The following is a 21,926-nucleotide window of genomic DNA, read 5'->3' as shown; positions in this document are numbered from 1 at the left end:
AGGGGGCTGGTGGAGGTTCTTGGGACGGTGCTCAGTGACGATTCCTAGGCGGAGCAGATTCGATGAAGAAAGATGTAAGAAAGAACCAGGACTGGCGGGTGAGTGCTCTTTTTACCCCCACTTCCGGGCCTTTGCCTCGTCGGGGAAAGCTGGGCGGAGCGATCTCCCAGGCCCGGCGCGCGGGGTGGGGCCGGGCTGGGGGGGGGGCGGCGCCGCGCTTGCGGTCCGTGGGACTGGAAGACCCGCCAGAGCCGGAACCTACGGCCGCCGGGTTACCCTTGGGCGGTCATTTTACCCCTCGCCCTTCTCGGTTGTTGTTTAGGAAGGAACGGGTGATTGCTCTAGTAATTTTTTCATTGGTTATTGGGTACCCATATACGTGTATGTGAGCGTCCCCTGCCCTGATGTCTCCGATGAGCACCGCACCTACTCATCTGATTGCCTTGTTTGACTCTTCTGTCCTAACCCATTCCTCTGTCAGTCTTAACCATTTCAGTGAATGGCACCATCCATCTACTTAATTCAAAAATGTAGGTAAGAGTCATTCTTGGGTCCTTCTTTTCCTTCATTTCCTGCGTAACAATCTATCTGTAAACCTTGCCACCTCTGCTTTGAAGACAAATCCTGAATCAGTCCACGTTACTCCTTTGTTTACAATTCTCCAGTTACTTTGCATTGCAAACTCTATACTCTGACCCAAAGGGTTGTGCTCTCTCATCACTATACTCCATCCATTCTTTCTTCCTGTTTCTCTAATAAGGTAAGCTTGTTTCCACTTTAGGAATTTATACTACTTCCTTTGCCTGAAGACTCTGCTCCTAAATCTGCATGGATGATCCTTGTGATTTATGTCTTAGCTCAAACATCAAGTCCTGAGTGAAGCCTTCCCTGGCTACCCAATCACTGTTTTATTTCGTTCAACAAATAAATTGTGTTTGTTGACATTTAGCATCTCCTATATGCCAGGCAGTATTCTACATGCCAATGATGCAGAGGTGAACAAAGGAAAACCCTTGTTTTCTTGGTGCTGGGGATCCATTTCGTAATGAACAAACATAGTGCAATCAGAGGAGTGATCAAAGGGATTGTAGTAGATGAGATGAGAGGCGGTGAGAGGGGCTTTGGATGGATTTTGGACTTTATTAGAGTATGTTGAGAAGCCTTTGGACTGCTGTTTAGTTACCTTACTGGGGAGGTGGGCAGTTAAGCTACTGCAATAATTCGGTCAAGAAATCACGGTGGCTTGGGGCGCCTGGGTGGCTCAGTAGATTAAGCGTTGGACTTCAGCTCAAGTCATGATCTCACAGTTCGTGAGTTCAAGCCCTGTGTGGGGCTCTATGCTGACAGCTCAGAGCCTGGAGCCTGCTTCAGATTCTGTGTCTCCCTCACTGCTTGTGCTCTCTCTCTCTCTCTCAAAAAGTAAACTTTAAAAAAATTTAAAAAGAAAGGAAGAAATTATGGTGGCTTGACTGGTAGTTGGTAGTATGTCCATTTTGACAAGATTTGGCCACAGGAGTGATTTTTATATTTTATATTTCTTCTGTTTATTAAAATGGGGCTTTCTTGGTTGTTATTTCTTCTAAGGAATGGAATTTGGACAGCTCTAAAATTAAAGGATATAAAAGGACAAAATATTTGGAATTGAAGTCTAGTACACAGTTTGGTTGATTTTGGTTGTAGCTGGTGCTTTTCGGGTATAATGTACCTTAAATGTTTGCGGGGCTTGCCCCCTAATTTAGGTTTCTGCTCAAATGCTACTGCCTCAGAAAGACTTTACCTAGTCTTTGTTTTAAAGAGCCCCTCCATCACTCCTCTAACTCCTTACCCTGGTTTTTGTTTTCGTGACCGTTTTCCTATCTGTTTTTTTAAGGGGGGTAGTGGGGAGAGGCAGAAGAAGAGGGAGAGAGAGACTCTCAGGCTCCATGCTCAGCACAGAGCCGGACGTGAGGCTCCATCTCATAACCCTGAGATCATGACTTGAGCCAGAATCAAGAGTCAGATGCTTAACTGACTGAGCCACCTAGAGGCCCCTGCTATCTGACTTTTTAAATTTAATCGTTTGTTTACTTTCTGTCTCTCCCTACTGGAATGTAAACTCCAAGAAAGCAGAGACTTTTTCCATTTCTTTCACTGCTCTATTCCTATTGTCTAGAACAGTGCCTGGCATAGAGTAGGTGCTAAATAAATATTTATTGAATAAGTGAGTGAATGGATGGATGGCTTGGGTTGCTGGGCCCATGCTCATTTGCCTGATTGATTGAGTAGCTTCAAGTTTACTTCAAGTAGTAACCAACGACCGAAATTGTCATTTTTCCCTTGCTTCCTAGGAGATAGTTAACTGAAAGGAATCTGTCCCACTACTGCAACCAAACCAGATGCCTTCTTTTACTTCACCCGACCAAGGAGAGGACCTGGAGGCCTGTGTTTTAAGATTTTCAGACTTAGATTTAAAAGACACAAGGCTTATCAATCCCAGTAGCAGTCTTAAAGCCGAGTTGGATGTCAGTACGAAAAAGAAATACTCATTTGCCAAGAAAAAGGTAAGACTGCCGCATTGCCGTGTATGCTTCAGGATCACATATGTATAGTTAGTTCAGATGCATCTATTAGTAGCTCATCAAGGCTGTCCTCCAGGGAACAGAGGGCTAGTGAGACACAAGGCTGCTGCCATGCTCAAGGCAAGGTATAGTTAGGGTCATTAATTAGTGATCTTAAGTTAGTGCCAGGAGAAGAAGAATCATAGGTAAGGTGTGGTTGTGGAACACTTATGGTTGAGTACTTGAGGGCAGATTCTAGAAAGATGGGCTGAATTCCTTTTTCCACTTAGAGTTAGGGGAAGGATCCCAGGATCCCAGGAGACCTTGTCATACGGAGAACAGACAGGCAGATGGCAGCTGCTATCTAAGACTCCTGATCTGATCTAGCTGGCTGAGTTCTTTTGGTTAGGAGAAGGGACACAACAGCCCAGGATGGATGCAAGCTTATTTGGATTATAATGGGAGGTGATATTGATATGCTGCTCTTCTATGCCATTTATCCTTTTTTCAGAGATCGTTGACTCAAACCTCCTGCTGAAGGTCAGAGGAAGGAAAACGACCAGAGGACATGCAACTGAGACTTAGTGTTCTTACCTCCAGTCTGCTGTCCTTCTTCCTTCCACAGTTAGCTTTCGTTGGCTTCATGTCAATGAAGGATAGATGTCCCTACTTATAACTTCTCATCCGTCACCCCTCTGTTCTCATCTCACACGGATGTCCTTGAAAATGAAACCCAAAGGGTACAGAAAGGTTTTTTCAAATATTATCTTACAAAAATTTCAGACTTAGAGGAAAGAATTGTACAGAGGACCCTCATATCCCCTTTGCACACAAGCTCCATTCATGTTTCATCAGTTGTCCCAAATGGCTTTATAGATCCATTCCAGGGTGTTGCATTGAGCTGTCACATCTTATATATTCTTCATTCTGGAACACTTTCTCATTTTTCCCCTGAAATCGTGACCATGACATTTTTAAAGATTACATGAGTTATTTTGTAGAATATCTCTTTATTTGATCTTCACTCATGTTTCCTTATGATTAGATTCAGGTTAGTGCTTTTATTAACAAAACCATCCCACAAGAAATGCTGTGTTTATCTGGTGACAGTCTATCAGGTGGTTCACAATGGCAATTTGTCCCATTACTGGTGGTGTTAACTTTGGTTACTTGATTAAGGGAGTGACTGTCAGATTTCTCTGTTATAAAATTATTCTTTTTTCCCTTTTAAGAAGTCAGTATTTGAGGGGGGAGGGGGAATAATTTGAGACTGTGTACCTATTCTATTCCTTATCCAACTGTCATCTACTAATTTTAGATTCATTGGTGTTTCTTTGCTTAATCAATTGTTACTGTGATGGGTGCTAAAGGGTGATTTTCTAATTGCTTCATTCCTTCTAGATTTACTACTTGGCATTTTGCTGTAAGGAAGAGCCTTCTTTTCTCCCAATTTGTTTGTATCCATGTGGACTGTAGGTTTACATTTTATTTGTTGGGTGATAGTCCACTGTGTCATGATTTATTGCGATGCTCAGATCATCTCAGATTTGGCTGGGGGCCCTTTTAAGCTAGTATCTATGTCCTTTTGACTTGCTCCCATCATTCTTTGAGCATTTCTTTACTTTCTGACTCAACAAGATGTTCCAGACTCATCTTGTATTTTCCCTGCCCCATTCCTGGAACCAGACATTTCTTCAAGGAGCTCTGGTTGCTTCTAATGAAAAATCACAACCTGGAGGCTCAGCAAACTCATTGCTACTAAATGTTACTTCTCCCAGGACCTCTGGTGTGTGAAGCTAGGAAAATATGCAGATGAATGCATAAATGTCTACATGTACCATACCTATACTTCTATATTTACTGCCATCCCAATATTACACCATGAGCTCATACCAGCACTTCACTTTCATTCAAGCATCACAAGAGTTTTTCTTAACTCTCCCTTTCCCATATTTATAACTTCCCTATTTGAGGAGGTTTGGTGAGAAACTTGGCTCTGATTAGTCCCAATGTATTTCCTTAGTTGCATATTCTTCTGTATGGAATCAGTATACCCACCCTGCCAAGCTGGGCCTCCCAGGGCCTGCCTTCCTGTAGGCTTCACCCACCTCTGAGCTGCCATCCTGGCTCTGGCCTGACTCTCCCTCTTGAACAGATCCCACAGGGGCTCTAACTGCAGATGGGTCCTCAATGCCTCGTTCACAAGGCCTTAAAAGACCAGATAGGATTTGAAAATCAAAGTTTAATACAAAGAAGCACATATGTTGACATACGTGCTATCTCTTTTGTTTTTGTTTTTTTTGTTTGCCTATCTGGAAGGATTCACTGCAAAAGAGGCTAAAAATGCCCTGCGGTGTAATTTCAGGCTACCCTTCCTGGTACTTTGGTCCGAGACAGTCCAGATACAGTTGTGTACAGCTAGAGGATGGCCCCACAGTGGCGCTTTGTGTCTGTTATCGATGTTCAGAGTGCTTGTTTTTGGATGCTTTACAGTAGTCTCCAAATGCATTGCGCGCACACACACACACACACACACACACACACACACACACACGTAAGTATCTCCCTTCCCATTAGACTAGGAGGGAACAGTTGTTGAGAGGCTGATAATCATAGATCCCATTTAGCCTCTATTTGTACATCAAAAATACCACAGAACTAAAGAACAAATGACAAGCTAGGAAACAGATTTGTGATAACTATGATCAATAAAAGGTCACTAAAACTGCTTACAAAACAGAAAATCCATGCCACAGTAGAAAAATAGGCAATAGATGTAAATACGTGGGGGTGCCTGGGTGGCTTAGTCGGTTAAGCATCCAACTTCGGCTCAGGTCATGATCTCACCGTCCATGGATTTGAGCCTTGTGTCGGGCTCTGTTTTATTTTAGATATTTATTTAAATTAGATGTTTAAAGAGGTGTAAAAATGTATGCATGGAATGCTTACTCAGCATTGCTTATTTGCATCACCCACTTGCCCTAATTGCAAAGTTTGGAAACAAATGTCCATTAGTTAGGAATTGGTTAAGAGAATTATGGCATACCCATAGCTTTCTGTTTAATAGTCTTAATAAATATAAATAATTTTTTATAAAAACAACAAAATTATTTTCCAAAAAATCAAAACATTTTGGAACATTTCTTTCCAATCTTTTTCAGTGTAATTTTTAAATGTTGAGGTTACATTGTATAAGCAAATTTTTTCCATTGTTTTTCACTTAACATTATATCATAAATATTTTCTCATATAACTTAAAACTACCTGCTCGATATTCTATAGTAAATACATTCCATAATTGCCTTGACCGTTTTCTTTTTAGATATGACTGATAATGTTGTTTGTAATGTTGTACTAATATTCATCTGAAATTCAGGTTCTTCCTTTAAGAACAGTCCCTAGCAAATTTTAGATAGAGACATAAATTTAAAGTAAAACTAACTCTCTTAAGAAGTTCTTCTAAAAAAACCTGGGACATACACCTAGAAACCCATGTGGACGGATGACGTCAGGGATTCACTGAGACTTCTGCCAGCCTTACACCTAAGGTTAATCGTGGAATATTTGCAATGTAATTGCAGGCATTTGCCCTTTTTGTCAAAACCAAAGAAGTTCCTGCACATCCTTTTGAATGTAAAGAAAAATGGTGGAAATGCTGTCAACAGCTGTTCAAAGACCGGATCGGCATCCATAGACATGTGGCAACACAACATGCTGATGAGATCTGCCGCCAGACTGCTTCCATGTTAAAGCAGCTAGCTGTGACACTGAACACCTCAAAGAGCCTTAAGCCTGCAGATGATAGGAACCCTCTAAAAGGGTACTTGACCTGTAACAGGGAAGTGTCCGCTTGGCTCCCTGATGTAAGCTGCTTTAGCCCTGATGAGCTGATAAGGTAAGAATTCCATTCTGTACTTTTGGTTTAATTTTACCAGTTTTTCCAGCCACAATGAGATACCACTGCCTATCTACTAAAATGGCAAGATCCTTAAGGCACAGGATTTCTCTATGGGTCTAAGCCAGGCTGATAGCCACATACTCTGTATTATGGGAGCAGTGATATATACCCATGTAGCTGGCAGCGTTCACTAGGTTTCATGAAAGGATACATCTTACCTTTTCTGAGGAGAGGTGATGAACAGAAAATTGTGTTAGTATTTTCAGAGATAAGTTGGAAGGCTCAGAAATGTTAATGATTCCTCTACCTTGAGTATCAGAGCTTACAAAGCATATTTTGTTACCAAATATGGTTTTCTCAGTTGATCGTGTTTTAGAAAGGATGTTAACTTAAAAAAAAATTTTTTTTTAATGTTTATTTATTTTTGAGAGAGAGAAAGAGGCAGAGTGCGAGTGGGGTGGGGCAGAGAGAGAGGGAGACACAGAATGCGAAGCAGGCTCCAGGTTTGAGCTGTTAGCACAGAGCCCGACACGGGGCTTGAACTCACAGACTGTGAGATCATGACCTGAACCGAAGTCAGATGCTCAACCAACTGAGCTCCCCAGGCGCGCCCCAGAAAGAATGTTAACTTTTAGAACTGGGGCACAGGATTAGAAGTTTAGATCCTACCTTTGCAAAACTCACAAAATTATATTACAGAATTCCGGAGGACAAATTTCTGATTTTAAGCAATTCCTGAACTATTTGGTGAATAGAAAATGTCCAAATTTAATATACTTTTGTCATTACTATTCAGTGCCAAATACCTCTTGTTTATCAAGAAAAGGAGAAAGAGAATTGAACTTGGGCTCAGAGTTGAGCTAGTCACTAAAATTCTTTGTATGTCGTCACCTCTAAAATAGTAATATCGGTGCCTGCCCTGTTTACCTCACAGTGTTGCTATATGAATTATACAAAATGATGGTAATAGCTGAACTATAAAGTGGCATACAAGCATACAAATATGGCCTCTTTGCTTCTGTATGGCCCTGTGCCTCAAGGAATTTGCTCTCTAGGGGGAGAAACAAAAAAAAAGGATACATGAAACATTTAGCAGAGGATATGAGACAGGCTACTTAACTATCAGTTAAATTATGTGGTGCAGATAATTTGTTACAGTAGTTTAGAGGAAGGAAAACAGGCTCTAAAATAGACAAGGTTTCAGAAGAGAGTAGGCCCTGCAGTATGATGAGGGTATTGATGAGGGTGTCAGATTCCAGAGCTGGATGGGACCTCAATTGTCATCTACCATAGCATTCTCTGGAATCTGTTCTATGCAACACCAGCTCTGAAGGATGATAACAGGTGTTGAAAAGAGGTGCTAAAGACAGATAGGTTTGGGAAGCACTAGGTTAAAATGTTTTTTATTGCAGGACCTTTCAGAGCCTTCAGTAGGTAAGGGGCTTTCCTGAGATTCTCAGAGAGATGTTGTCTGCAAGGTTTCTCCAAAATGGGATTTCATAGAACAGCTTCAGAGCACACTTTGGGAAATGCAGTTTATTTCACTTCTCCAGTTTTAGAGATGAGGAAATCAGTCTCAGAGATGATAGGAGACCCACCCAGCTCCCATGCCTAGTTAGTAGGAGACAGCACAATGCAGTAGAAAGAGTATGGATTCTAGTGTCAGAAGACTGTTCAAGTCTTGACTGTCACTCTGTCACTTTCTCACCTGGAAGGAATCGGCCTTGGTTTACTCACCTGTAAAGTGGGGATAATAATAGTCCTTCTCATGGTTAAGAAGATTACATGAAAAAATGGAAGTGAAACCTTTTTGTACGATGAGAGATTCAAAAACAGATAGGACCCTGTCTTAGAGGATAAGCCAGACATTTCTGTAAAATGGGTTATTGATTCCTGTCTCATGAGTATGATGACTAAATGAGGAAATCAAAGTAAACTTACTTTTTGTAAAGTAAGTTGGGTGCAGATAACGTTTTCTTCAGAGCAAATACTGACCGGAGTTGCTGCTTCTCTCAGGCCAACAACAGTAGGAGAAAGTTCGGCACAAGTTGGTCCATCGCGGCCTGCCCTCTGATACTGCCTGGGTCTACTTTGTGAATTGTGGCTGCCTTATGCCAGTGACTCAAATCTTCTCCCTGTGGTTTTCTTCTTCTAGGGGCCAGGGCAGTGATGAAGGAGAGGTTCTACTTTATTACTGCTACTGTGACCTGGGGGATCCCCCCTGGGTCTGTGCCTGGCAGACGGCTCTGTGCCAGCACCTGCGCCTCACAGGCAAGGTAACACCGCACCCTTCACGGGACTCTTCTTGTCTCCAGTTTGCACTACAGAGGTTATGCTCACGACAGAAAGGATTCCCTGTTAGGTTCTGCGAAATCCTGCTAGGCTTTTAAGTAGACCGCTAAACAGTTATTAACATGGCATTTTATGACTGTTTAATGGTATAGACTAAGAATCAGCAGACTGTTCCTTACAAAGCAAAATAGTAAGTATTTTAGGCTTTGCCCAAAACCTACTCACTCTTGCTTCTATTAAACCCTAAAACTGTGTGTGGAATTGTGACGAAATTATAACAGGATACAGTTGGATTAATTATGCAATATTTCTTTTCAGTTGTCTAGCCATTGTATATTGTTTAAGAACTAAAGTTTAAATCTTTATGATCTTTCCTGCTAGATAGGCCATTCCTTGCCAGAAAATTCCTATAGTCTGTACTCAAGAAGTGCCTAAAATTGAATTTGTTGATCTTTAAGTCTATATGTGTTTTCTAAACAAACAAACCAATGAACAAACAACACCTACTCAAGCGTGCTACTGTAACATGAAAACAACCTTAAACAATAGGTACAAGATGTGAAATGGCTGTGTTCCGATAAAACCGTATGCAGAAGCAGATACAATTTGCTGACCCCTGGCATTAGGAAATGTTCTTGATATGTTAGCTGGAAAAAAATTTCATAGAACTATACATATAGGTATGATTCCAAGTTGCTTCTTGATTTTTCTAGAACATGCCAGGGTCTTTTACCATTTTGTGGTATTGACATTTGCTGCTCCCTTCCCTCTAGGATGCTTTCCCGCTAGATCGTCACTTGGCTCATTCCCCACTGCAGATCTCTGCACACATCTTAACCTCCTCAGAACTCTGATCCAAAGTAGTCCTCTCTCTAAACCTTGTCACTTTCTGTCACCTTCTGCTCAGAGAATTTCAAAGAATTTGTTATGTCTGAAAGTATAAGCCTTGTTTAATTTGTTACAATCTGTCTCCCTAATAAAAGCTTCATGAGAATAGGAACTTTGTCTTAATTGATGTATTCTTAGTGCTAGAACAGGGCTTGGTGCATAGCATTACAGTAAATATTTGGGGAGCGTTGAATAAAGAAATGAATATATGTTTGTAATAGAACCACAAGTGTTTGTATATAAAGATGGAAGGTAATAGATACCCAGATGTTAATCATGATTATGTCTGCGTGATAAGATTGTGGATGGTTTTTGTTATTTTCTGAAACGTTCTTTATGATTACATGTATACACACATATATAGCCGTAGACTTATATATGCATATACATATACGTGCATACACATACACACGTATATAGATAAAACTAGAGACAGAGACAGATAATATATTATTTTACATATTTTTTGAAGATGTATTTATTTTTGAGAGGGAAAGTGCAAGCAGGGAAGGAGCAGAGAGAGAGGGGGACAGAAGATCTGAAGCAGGCTCTATGCCAACAGGAATGAGCCCAATGTGGGGCTTGAACTCACGAATCGTGAGGTCATGACCTGAGCTGAGTCAGAGGCTCAACTGACTGAGCCACCCAGGTTCCCCAACAGATAATGTGTTTTTAAAACTCAAAAGGAACTAAAATTCCCTCTGAGATCCCCTCAGGTTATGACATTGTACAATCGTAAGCCTAATCTTTCCCACACATGTTTTAAGTCCCCAGGCAGTTGTTTGATCATTGATATTTTCCACACTGATGTTTTCTAACAGATGGTGCCAAAAGCTTCCTTTACCTCATTCAGTTCATTGTCACATCCTGCCATTTCTACCTCTAAAATATCCCTTGTGTCCATTCATTTCTGTCCTCCCTTCGACCACCTTAGACCATGCCCCACCCTCTCTTATCCATTTCAGGAGCTTTTTTTAATTTTAATTTTTAAAAAAATGTTTATTTAATTTATTTTGAGCGGGGGGGGGGGGGTGCGGGGAGAGAGAGAAAGAGAAAGAAAGCATCAGCAAGGGAGGGGCAGAGAGACAGGGAGAGAGAGAATCTCAAGCAGGCTCTGCATTGTCAACACAGAGCCCTCCTTGGGGCTTCATCTCACAAACCATGAGATTATGACCTGAGCCTAAATCAAGAGTCTGACCCTTAACCGGCTGAGCCACCCAAGCACCCCGAGGTAGGCTTTAATCTACTCTTGTTCTTCTGTCCTTGCCTGCCATTTAATCCATTCTCCACACTGCAGCCTGCATCGTCTTAAAAAGTAAATAAAACACAACTGTGCTCTCCTCAAAATCTCTCAGTGGCCGTCTAGTGCTTTTCGAGTAAAACCCAAATCCTTGATATACCCTTAGGTTCCTGCATGATTTAGCCCCTTCCTAACTTTTCTGCCTATCTGATGTCATTCTTCACTCCTTATACTCCAGTGACATGGTCTTTCAGGTTTTTCTGGAGCCCACAAAGGTTTTTTGCGTCTTTGGGCCTTTTTCCAGGCAAACTGTCTTCAAGGGACTCTCCCACACCCAGTTTCTCTTGCAAAATTTTTACTCAATCTTCAGTTCTCAGTTTCAATGATAGTTCCTCAAAGAGACTTTTCTCGACCTTCAATCTAAATTCATTTTTCCCAGTACACCCTCACATAGCATCTTGTAGTTATTTTTCATAGCATTTGTCAGTTTGTAATTTTTATCTTAATATCTGTGATTGCCCTTAGTCTGTAAACTCAAAGAGGGCAAGAACTCTTTTTTAACTGCTAGATCCCTAATTCCTAGCACAGTTCCTGGCGTGTAGTAAAATCTTTAGTAAATATTTGTGGAATGAATACATTTATTATCACCTCTGTTTGAGAACACCTTGGAAGATGGATGTTCTCACAGTGAACCTGAATGTACAAAATATGAAGTCAATCTCTTTCCTTGTTTGGGGGGCAGATTTTTACTCTTGGCCCAGCCTGAAGTGAACTAGCAGTAAGGGTCCCTATCCACAAGGTGGCAGCACCTGCCTGGCTCTGAGTCTAAAATCTTTAGGCTTCAATGATACGTGCCCAGTTTACTGAGGTAGTTTTCTGCTTTTGGGAGATTTGGTAGAGTATTACCATTTAGGTAGGGAAAGAAGACAAGTTGAAAATTCGAGAAAGAAGCTTCTGATTCCTATTGCTATAAACTCCTTACTGCCTCAAGAAATTTGAAGGGACACAATGGAGGCTTTGGAAGGGAAAAATTACATGATTTGGAATATCTGGTTTGAATCTCAAATCTACCACCTGCTGACTCTGTGTCTTTGGGCAAGTTACTTGATTTCTCTGAGCCGCTGTCTCCTTTTCTGTCAGATGGGGATTATGGTATGTACCTTTCAGGCTTATAAAGCTCCTATATCATAGTAGGTGCCCAATAAATACTAACTGTTGCTCTCCATTCCTGAGATATAAGGCTCTCCTCACCAAGGAGCTACTTCACAGGTTTTTCTGGAGCCTTAGGGATTGAAAGTCTAGTGCGTGAGTTTGGATTGCTCAACAGATTGCTCTGCCCCAGCTTTACAGGGATTAGGTGTCCTTGTCTTTTATTTGGGTTTTGAGATTAAAAGAACATAGGAAAGAATCTACTAGTCTACCCTAAAGACAGTTACGTAGAAGTATGTACTTTATCTGCCATGGTCAGAAATAGTTTTAGAGTAAATTTTGTGACACTTCCACTGGTTCAGCTCTATTTTCTATGTAGACCCTTGAAAAAGTATAAGTTGATTGTGGGGATAGTGGTCTATACAGCAGAGATGGCATATTCTTTCTGCTTTCCTCTCCCATGCCCAGAGCAGGTTTTAGCGGATCGTAATTCTCTTTGTCAAGGATCCAGAATGCTCATCATGGAACTCTGGCTAGCCACTACTAGTGAGTTGGCATTGGCTTATGAAATGAATCCCATTTATATACATGCCCTAAAGAACTGGATCGAGGGAGGTGACAGTATTTCCTCTGGGGTCTGAAAAACGGCAGCCTTGTAAATTTTTCAAATTCTCATGCATTGGTAGGTATCATTGTTCTCTAAATGGTAGTAACAGTCTAGGACCTCGAATTAAATGACCTCTCTCTCCGTAGAGTACCATGATACTAGAGTGGTCTACGTTCTCTCTAGCGCTTTTCTCCAGAGAGCTCAGCTCCTTCTAAAGATGATGCATCCTTAAACTCATCCGAAGGGTTCTGTAGTTCCAAGACAATTAACTTGGCACCATCCGCAGAGCATTGCCTCTTAAGGCAGGGGCCTGAATCCAGGTTCGAATGTCCCCTAACCAGCGAAGCATTTTAAAGAGAATACAGTGTTTGAGAAGCCAAAAAGCTTCAGATATGGATACACATCCATTTGTTCAACAAATGTGAATTGAGTACCTACTTGGCAGGCACTGTTCTAAGCACCGGCCATGCAGCAGTGGACAAAACAGACACGCACCCCTTGTGGACCTTGTGTTCCAGTGGGTGGGTTTGCAGCGGTGTGCAGGGGTGTACTCACATGCCCTCCTAGCTCTCAGCCGTGCTCTGTGTTTTTGGACTTGGGAAATATCTCCTCAGCAGTTCTCTTCCATTGTTGCTTCTCTCTTACCTCCTTTTTATGAAGATGAAGAAATTGAGGTCCAGAGAAGTAAGTTAATTTTCTCAGGGCCACAAAGCAAGTAAGTGGCAAAGATGAGTCTTGATCTCAGATCTTCTGACCTGGATTTAGGTTAAGCTCAAAATTTATTTCTTTGGGCATTGGACAACTGGAGCTTTGTAGCAAATGGGGCTTTCCAGAAGTTTCACTCATTGCATTCTCTTCTTCAGCGCACATCTATTGAGTACCTCATCTAAACCGTGGGCAGTGCCATTTTAGAAAACTACAAGTATCTTTGTGTGGTAACACTTTTGTTGTGTCTCTGCTTTTCCCCTTAAACTCACTGACACACACAAGCCTATTCTGCCCCGGGAAGATTTAAACTAAGCTAAGAACAGGCTGCATTCCCTTTCTCTCACCGTCTTGTGTCCCAGGTTCGAATTGCTACAGAAGGAATCAATGGGACAGTTGGTGGAAGCAAACTGGCCACCAGACTCTATGTGGAAGCCATGCTTTCCTGCCCATTGTTTAAGGATTATATGTGTAAGGATGATTTTAAGGTAAGAGAAATTGAAAATAAAATGGGTTTTGAGCCATTTGCTTCTGCCTCAGTGCCTCTTCCCTCTCTAGGCTCTGAAGCGGAGATCAGTGTGGAGAAGTAAGCAGCCTTTTTCCCCATTAGGTTGCGAGGCAGTGCAGTCAAAGGAGCATGCTCATTCCACTTCTTTGTGTAGTCGCCATGTGATCTGGGGCAAGTGAATGCCCTTAATCTCCTTTCTTATCGAATAAGGACATTACAGTTTGCACAGTCTAACTCTAAAACTTAGATGTGTTTGCTCGCTTGAGGGACCACCTGGCTGTTTCAGGGCATCACTACTTTTTAGTCAACCTGGAATTACAAGATCAGTACTTCATACCACATGGGGGACAAAGCTGTTGCTCTCATGGCTGAGCTCCTTTGTTTGAGCGACCTGAGCTCCTTTGAGTGACCTTATGCTTTGTCACAGTAGGTGATAAAGGTGGTGGGGACTACCTTACTAGTGTTAGTGCTGGTGATGGTAGGAGAGAGGTGTCGCTCCTCCAGAGCAAAAGCTAGGATGTAATCTTACATGCTGAAATTATTTTGGTTTTATAGTTAAATGCTTATAGCCATAGAAACACCTTTGCAATTTAACATTTCAGTTCATGGAAGGTATGCAATAAATATTTATTAGAGGTGAATTATCTGAAACATTTTAGGCCCTAAACTCCCTTCCCATTAAAACATTAATTCTTACTTTGAAGTTTCTTAAGACTTCAGCTATTATTACAAAACAGATATAATTCTTGTATTTGGCACTTGGCTTATATCTGGAGATGGGAGAGTAAGACTGTATTCTGTTTTGTTTCTTATTGGCTAGACCAGCAAAGGAGGGGCTTGCTGTTTTCCAGAATTGCGTGTTGGTGTATTTGAAGAAATTGTGCCCATGGGGATCAGTCCCAATAAGATCTCCTACAAGAAGCCTGGTATGCTTGCTTTTAGAAGAAAAATTTTGTTCTTCTTCACAGGGACAAAACTTAATATAGAAACACATGTGGAAATTAGACACTCTGATCAGCAATCCACTCTTTAAAATGGCTTTGGGGGTATGGAATGTAAGAAACAAAACGAAGAAAAAAGAGACAAAAAACAGAGTCTTAGATAGCAAATTGGTGCTTGCCAGAGGGAAGGTGGGCAGGAGATGGATGAAATAGATAAAGGGGATTAAGAGTACACTTATCTTGATGAGCACTGAGAAATGTATCGAATTGTTGAACCACTATATTGTACACCTGAAGCTAATATGACACTGTATATTAATTATGCTTAAAAAAAAAAAAACAAACAGCTGTAGGGTAGCTAGCGTGTGGGTCATCCAGTGCTTAAATTGGTCTTCTCTTTGGTACTATGGTAATTGAAGACTCAGCCATTAGAATGCCCCGTCTTATTCTTCTTGATGACGGTTTGGCAAGAACTTATTTTTTCTTTCCAAAGATAGCAATCTGGGAAGAGTGTAATTATTATTTGTAAATAGTTCATCAACTGAATAACAGGCTTTCTGCTTCAGGAAGCAAGTGGCTTTCAAATCCAAAGCAGTTGGTTTGCAGGTGCTCTAGAATGTTCTCTTCCCCTTCCTCCCTATTGTTACCATAGATGGTTGAAAGACATTTATTTGGTGGGTTTTTGTTTTTGTTTTGCTTTTTACTATGAAAATGATCGAACATTAAAAAAAGTAGAGAAAATAGTATAGTGAACTCCCATGTACCTGTCATACAGCTTCAGCAATTACTGACTCATTGCCACCTTTCTTCTATACCCTGCCCCCTTGCCCCATCCTGGATTATTTTGAAGGGAATCCCAATGTCATTTCATTTATAAATATTTCAGTAGAGACCTCTAAAAGATAAAATTTTTTTTAAATAAATAACTGTAAAACCATTATTACATCTAAATAAAACCTTTTTTATAGTAATTCCTTAATATTATCAAATATCTGGCTAGTTCTTAAAATTGGCTAGACCAGCAAAGAAAAGGGGCTTGCTGTTTTCCAGAATTGCATGTTGGTGTATTTGAAGAAATTGTACCTGTGGTGATCGCATAATTTTTCAAGTTCGTTTCTGTTAAGATTCAAGTAAGGTCCACTCATTGTGGTGGATCCCTATGTCCCTTTAAGTCTCTTTTAGCTTGCACATTTGCCTCCATCTTTGTTTTTTTTCCCCATGCAGTTTGTTTTTTTTGAAGGAACCGGGTCATTTTGTCTGTAGTTTCCCACCATCTGGCTAAAGCTGACTGTATCTCCTCTGTCCTCTATTTTCCTATAGATTGATAGAACAGTGCTGTCTAATAGAACTAATGTGAAGCACATAGGTAATTTTATGGTGTTTTTTTTAGTCACCACATTTTAAAAGTAAAAGGAAACAAGTGAAATTCATTTTAATAAATAGGCTTTAATGCAGTGTAGCCAAAATACTTCAATGTGTAATGAATGTAAAAAATTACTAATGAGATAGATCTTTTACCTTTTTTTGCTTACTAAGTACTTGAAATCCTAGATCTATGTCACTCTTATTATAGCACATCTCAGGCTACCTTTCAAAGCCCCGATATCCCCATGTGGCTAGTGGGGATCTAGCCACATGCCTCTGTTACATGCCTCAGATCTAGAGACTTGGTCAGATTCAGATTTGATTTCCTTTTTTCTTTCTTTCCTTTTTTTTCCCCAAGACTGCCTGATAGGTAGCATTGTCCTGTTTCATCAGGAAGCACAAAGGTCTGGTTGTCTGCATTCGCTTTCTAATATGGAGGTATTTAAAAGAATGCTAAGGGTTAAGTCAGAGGGAAATAGGAGTAGGATCCAGCATGAGGGAAAGAGACTCATGCATGAAGAGAGAAGGGCCCAAAAGGGCCATGTGTGCACCATGTCCCTACCTTAGTGGGATGAGTAAGGAGCTCTTTCTTGGTGCTACAGGACGTTGTTGGGAGGTTAGGGGAGAGTGGGCTCCGGCTCCAGGCAGTGCTGTGCTTTCATTTGGGCCATGCTGTTTGAAGGCATCTCTTTTAAACATGTCCATCGGAGTCCCTGGCCAGTCAGGCCTTCGCACGGCCAGTAGAGCAGCAGCAGGGAGGAAGTCGAAGTCGTAGAAGTCGTAGCAGATTTCCGTGCTTCTCATCACAGTTGTGAAGCTCCCTTTCACCCCCGTTTTGGTGACCTGTAATCACTTGATAATAAAAAATCAATTCTGGCTTCATTACATTCTCATAGCCTTAGGTTCGGCAGGTAGGAATCCAGATTCCTTGGCCATGCCTGGGGGCCTCTAGCCCCACCTGGGTACTTAGCAGTTTCGGGTGGTTGTTGGGGTTCACCCTTAAATAGACTGAGGCTCCCTTGGTGCCATCAGGATCCACCAGGTGTGGTGACTGCCATCCCCAGAGTCCCTGTCTGTAAGGTGTGGTTAGTCCGTGCTGCCAAATTCCCCCAAAGTCCTCACAATCAGGGGATGTCTGGACCCCCTAAGATACAGGAATATTTCTGTTCTGGAGAGTCAAGAAGGCAGAGGGCCCCACCAGACCGAGGTTCTCTCTTTTTAGTCTCCTTGGATTTTACTTATTTTCTTCATCTCCTTTCTCTCCTGCATGCTTTAGCTCTTCCCTCCTTTTCTGTCTCCTGCCCTGCTTTCTTATGTGTCACTGCTGCTGTCAGCCCTTCCCACCCTCTCTTTTCCTCATGCACACAGACTTACACACATTCTTCTTACCCTTTTGTATTTTTGAAGAATAGCCCACTTTATTCCACAAATGTATACTCGTAGCTGCCTGTCAAGATTCTTAGCCTTGAACTTGGGCTCACCTTTGTTATAGTCAGAAGCCTATAGTCAAGCACATACATGCCCAGGCTCCTCCACATACAGTGAAAATAGAACATTGGCCGTATAATGGACCAGCAAACCCACTTAGCAATTTAGATCCCCACTGTCTGGCTTTTATCACTGGGTTAGACCAAGAGAATGGAAAATTCTTTGACTAATCATTTCTAAACCTCCAGGTCTCCATACCACTTATCTTTGGAGGAAGGAAAAGGAGGATATCTGGAGTTACTAAACTATTTCACTATGGTCATCAAGTAGTGTTATTTTGAGATATAATTGCAATTATGAATAAAGGTTTGGGTGGAAGGAAACGGAATAACATGTGAGTTATCAGGGTGGGCCAATTGTGTTGGGTTTTGAGTTTTGTTTTTGTCTTGTTTTAAGTAGATTCTTGGTTTGGTTTTAGGAGTCCATTTATCTCCAGGTGAATTTCATAAAGAAGTAGAAAAGTTTTTGTCTCAGACAAATGAAGAACAAAGTGATACTATCCTCCTGGACTGCAGAAACTTCTATGAAAGCAAAATAGTAAGTAGAACCAGAATTGAGTTCAGTGAAATGGTAGGCCTTCCCCTACCCACATCATGGCATGTTTCCCGAGGTGCTGCTGTTTATGCCTGCCTGTGCCCAAGTCACATAGATCTCCCCTGACTGCTAGCAGCTTCAGAGAAAACCCTAGCCTTTGAACTCAGGATCTGGTGAGAAAGTCTAAGAAAGTAGGAATTAAAAGACATCTTGGCACATAATGTACTTTTTGGCTCCCATGTGCCTCCCCTTGATATAGGTCAAGGATCCTATAGTTTGCTTTGGGCAGCCTTTCCAGTTTTCTGCGGACTCTGGTAAGGTGACCAATAGCCCACCAGGCTTATTTCTGAGTTCCAGATCTTGAAGTTGAAAGGTCAGAGTGTAGGTGAGAAACAGTAGCTAGTAAGTGGTGCCTTCCAAAGGGGGGCTCTGAGTGGGGCTGACACAGAAAGAACCTTTGTTCTTACCAGGTATGTTTTTCTGATAATTTTCCTTCTGCTTCTCCTATGTTGTAGGGGCGATTCCAGGGCTGTTTAGCCCCAGACATCAGGAAATTCAGTTACTTCCCTAGCTACATTGACAAAAATCTAGAACTTTTCAGAGAGAAGAAGGTGCTGATGTATTGCACTGGGGGTATCCGTTGTGAGCGGGGTTCAGCCTACCTCAAAGCCAAGGTGAGTTAACACCCTTGGAGTCACTGCAGGTGTGGAGATGAAGGTTCTACCAACAGCATGTAGTGAGCCTTCCACTCCCCACCTTCATTCCCTCTGTCACCCTCAGCCAGCCAGGGATTTATTTTTCCCTTGTATGGTTCCAGAATAGAGTTTGTAAGTACAAGATCTGAAGTTCTTAAATCTCAAGATGTGGAAAGCACTTAACAGTCTTAGACACTCATCAGGTACAAAAGGGAAAGATCAGTGAACATCTCCCTTTTCCTAATCCTTATGCTTGATCCTGAGAAGAGCAAATTCACATTACATGTCCCGACAGGTGTCCTTCTATATTTAGGGGACAGCAAAAATAGCCGGGCTTCCCAGGATCTAGTGGAAGGCCCTGACTGCTGTCATCACCTGCCAGTCTCCTGTGGAGCTTCTTACTCGTCTCTGTCTCCTCAAATTTCTTCTTGTTTTTCCTCACATAGGGAGTATGCAAGGAAGTGTTCCAGCTCAAGGGTGGCATCCACAAGTACCTGGAGGAGTTTCCTGATGGTTTCTACAAAGGGAAGTTGTTTGTTTTTGATGAGCGTTATGCCTTATCCTACAACAGTGATATAGTGTCAGGTAGGTTGGCACAGGCTGGAACCTAAATTGATGGTCAGGCATACTCTGTATGAAGCATTCTGGAAGGCAGGCCAGTACTGGTTACGTGAAGAAGAAAATACGGAGAGGAAGTAATGTAGTATGACCATTTCCCATTAGAGTTGGAGATGCAGTAGTGGAGCAGACAGAACCCTGGACCAGGAATCAGGAGGCCTGTACTGCCATCTTGACTTCCTGTTTACTGGTTAGGCAAGTCCTTTACATTAGGGGTGGTGCCACTTGCTTTGCCTGCATGCTGGAGGTTGAACTAAATAGGCTGAATCAAGGGTCTTCACCAGGAGATGAGATATAAAATTCAGGGGTTCTGTGAATTTGGATGGGAAAATAATTATATCTTTATTTTTGCAACCCCACACTACACGTAGCACTTTCCTTGACTGTAATGTAAGCAACAAATCAGTAATATTAGATACACCAGTGACTCTGTCATCAACAGAAACCACAGTATTTTCATATATTATAGTGGCTGCAGACATCCCCAAATAGCATTTATGTTCGTCATTGTCTCAAAATGGAAGTATTAGGCCCCCACTGTCTTATTTCATGTGTTAATATCTTACTATACAGATTTTTGAAGATGTTTTGGTATTTTATATTTCTATATAATTCGTTTCCTTGTAATACTATGTATTTTATTTAAAGAACCTCCATTTTAGATGGTCTATAGACACATGTGGTAGGTGAGGTACTTTTGAGTGGTGGGTGGGGCATTCCGAGGTAGGAGCTGAACCCACAGCCAAGGCAGGGGTGGCCACAGGAAGGTATGAGCTCAGGAAGCCTGTGGTTTGACTGTAGTTTTGAGTCCTCACCGATGTGTGGTACCCAATGAGGACAGTCAGTAAAAGGAGGATGGAAATAATCCTTAAGAAAAATGGCTGGTGCCCCCGGATGCCATTATCTTGAACCGGAAAGGTCATGGGCAGACAACCCTAGTGACTGTCGTAATTTGCTAGAACTCCTGTGATCGGGGACTGAATTACCACTCAGATAATGAATAAGATTTGAGTGTGGTTGTCCTCTCCCCTTTCTTCTTGATCTTTTTATTAATTTTAACAGTCTTTTATATTTGTGTGTCTTATTGAAAGCTACTTGAGATCTGTTTTGGAGCTAGATGGAGTATAAATTATAAGTAAGTAGAAATAGTGGATTTGAGGAATGTTACTGAGGAAACGTTGGCAGGATATGATGGGTACTTGCATGTGAGTGTGAAGGCAAGAGAGAAGGCCCGAAGGTGGCTTAGATAAACTAGTTAAGGACACTTGAAGAATGGTGATGTTGTTCATGGTAACAGGAAGTCAGCAGGGAAAAACAGGCTGAGAAAATAGATAATGGGGGTTTTAGGAATCAGGTGGTCAGGTGTCCACTGGCAACAGCAGCAGAACCTCAGGCCTGGGAAGCAGGGCCGTGGATAAAGAGGTGGGAAGAAGCTGAATATAGATGTGGGATCATCTGTACTCATGTGTGTTGTTTCCCACCATAAAGGGAATGACCTAAAAAGGGAAAAAGACCGTTGAACCAAGGGGTAGTTGGCCAGCTTTGGAATAAAGAGAGAAACAATATTACCTGTTTTCTAAGTGGGAAAAAGAAGAAAGTGAGTCACCGAATGTTGGAATCAGGAAGACAATTCCCAGGTGAACCTACCCCTTCCCCCCCCCCCAAAAAAAAAGTGGGGGTGAAGAAGCATTTTTTGGTAGAAGACGGGAAACTTCTAAAACCTTCCCAGGCCCAACAGGATATATTAGCTGATGTGCTAAGAGTTATATTTAGGAATTGGAGAAGCGCCTGTCTACGTGTATACACGTGTATATGTGTGTGTTTATAACTAGGGCTTTTCTCTCTTCCCCAGAATGTTCATATTGTGGAGCCCCATGGGACCAATATAAACTCTGCTCGACTCCCCAGTGCCGCCAGCTCATCTTGACCTGCCCCGCTTGCCAACGACAAGGATTCACAGCCTGTTGTGTCACGTGTCAGGACAAAGGGAGCAGGCTGGCTTCAAGTCCCACCCAGAGCAGCTTTAAAGAGGAATGTGAGTGTACAGCCCGACGGCCACGCATACCCAGTGAGCTGCCACAGCAGGTGTGACTGACTCCCCACCAGCTCAGAGCCAAGGCCTGGCGCTGGTGAGGATGGGCCGTGCTTACGCGAGTGGCACCATCAGCATTTCCCTAGGCCTTCACAGAGCTGGGTTCACAGTGACCATACGCTGGAGAACATCAAAGCTGCGGCAACAGAGAAACAGGGAACGCCAGCATCATAAACTGGGTACCATGTTGGCCACCTAAACCTCAGTGTGGGGAGGAAAGAGGGAGTTGGGTTATGCCCACTTACCTGAAACATTTGACTCAGAAGATGACAGAGGGGCGCCTGGGTGGCTCAGTTGAGCGTCCGACTTCGGCTTAGGCCATGATCTTGCAGTTTTTGGGTTTGAGCCGTGTTGGGCTCTGTGCTGACA

At 42.1% G+C, this 21,926-nt stretch overlaps 1 protein-coding gene across 4 annotated transcripts; it reads left to right on the top strand.

Annotated features, from left to right (window-relative positions):
• Positions 1–14: 14 nt before the first annotated feature.
• On the top strand, positions 15–21,898 carry TSTD2 (thiosulfate sulfurtransferase like domain containing 2). 4 transcript variants are annotated; one of them, XM_042913857.1, is made up of 10 exons: positions 15–98; positions 2,328–2,540; positions 6,119–6,432; positions 8,591–8,711; positions 13,679–13,804; positions 14,645–14,750; positions 18,037–18,155; positions 18,668–18,826; positions 19,294–19,432; positions 21,318–21,898. In XM_042913857.1, the coding sequence occupies exons 2-10, from the start codon at positions 2,376–2,378 to the stop codon at positions 21,554–21,556; spliced, it is 1,488 nt and encodes a 495-aa protein (XP_042769791.1). In that variant the 5' UTR covers positions 15–98; positions 2,328–2,375; the 3' UTR covers positions 21,557–21,898. The 4 variants fall into 4 exon arrangements, with proteins under 4 accessions (XP_042769791.1, XP_042769795.1, XP_042769793.1 ...); XM_042913859.1 differs by lacking the exon at positions 15–98 and adding an exon at positions 233–530; XM_042913858.1 differs by lacking the exon at positions 15–98 and adding an exon at positions 233–534.
• The last annotated feature ends 28 nt before the right edge of the window (positions 21,899–21,926 follow it).

This window comes from Panthera leo, chromosome D4, assembly GCF_018350215.1.
Source record: "Panthera leo isolate Ple1 chromosome D4, P.leo_Ple1_pat1.1, whole genome shotgun sequence".
NCBI classification, from domain to species: Eukaryota; Metazoa; Chordata; class Mammalia; order Carnivora; family Felidae; genus Panthera; species Panthera leo.
The sequence above is the reverse complement of the archived record's forward strand: the minus strand, read 5'-3'. Positions and strand labels throughout refer to the sequence as shown.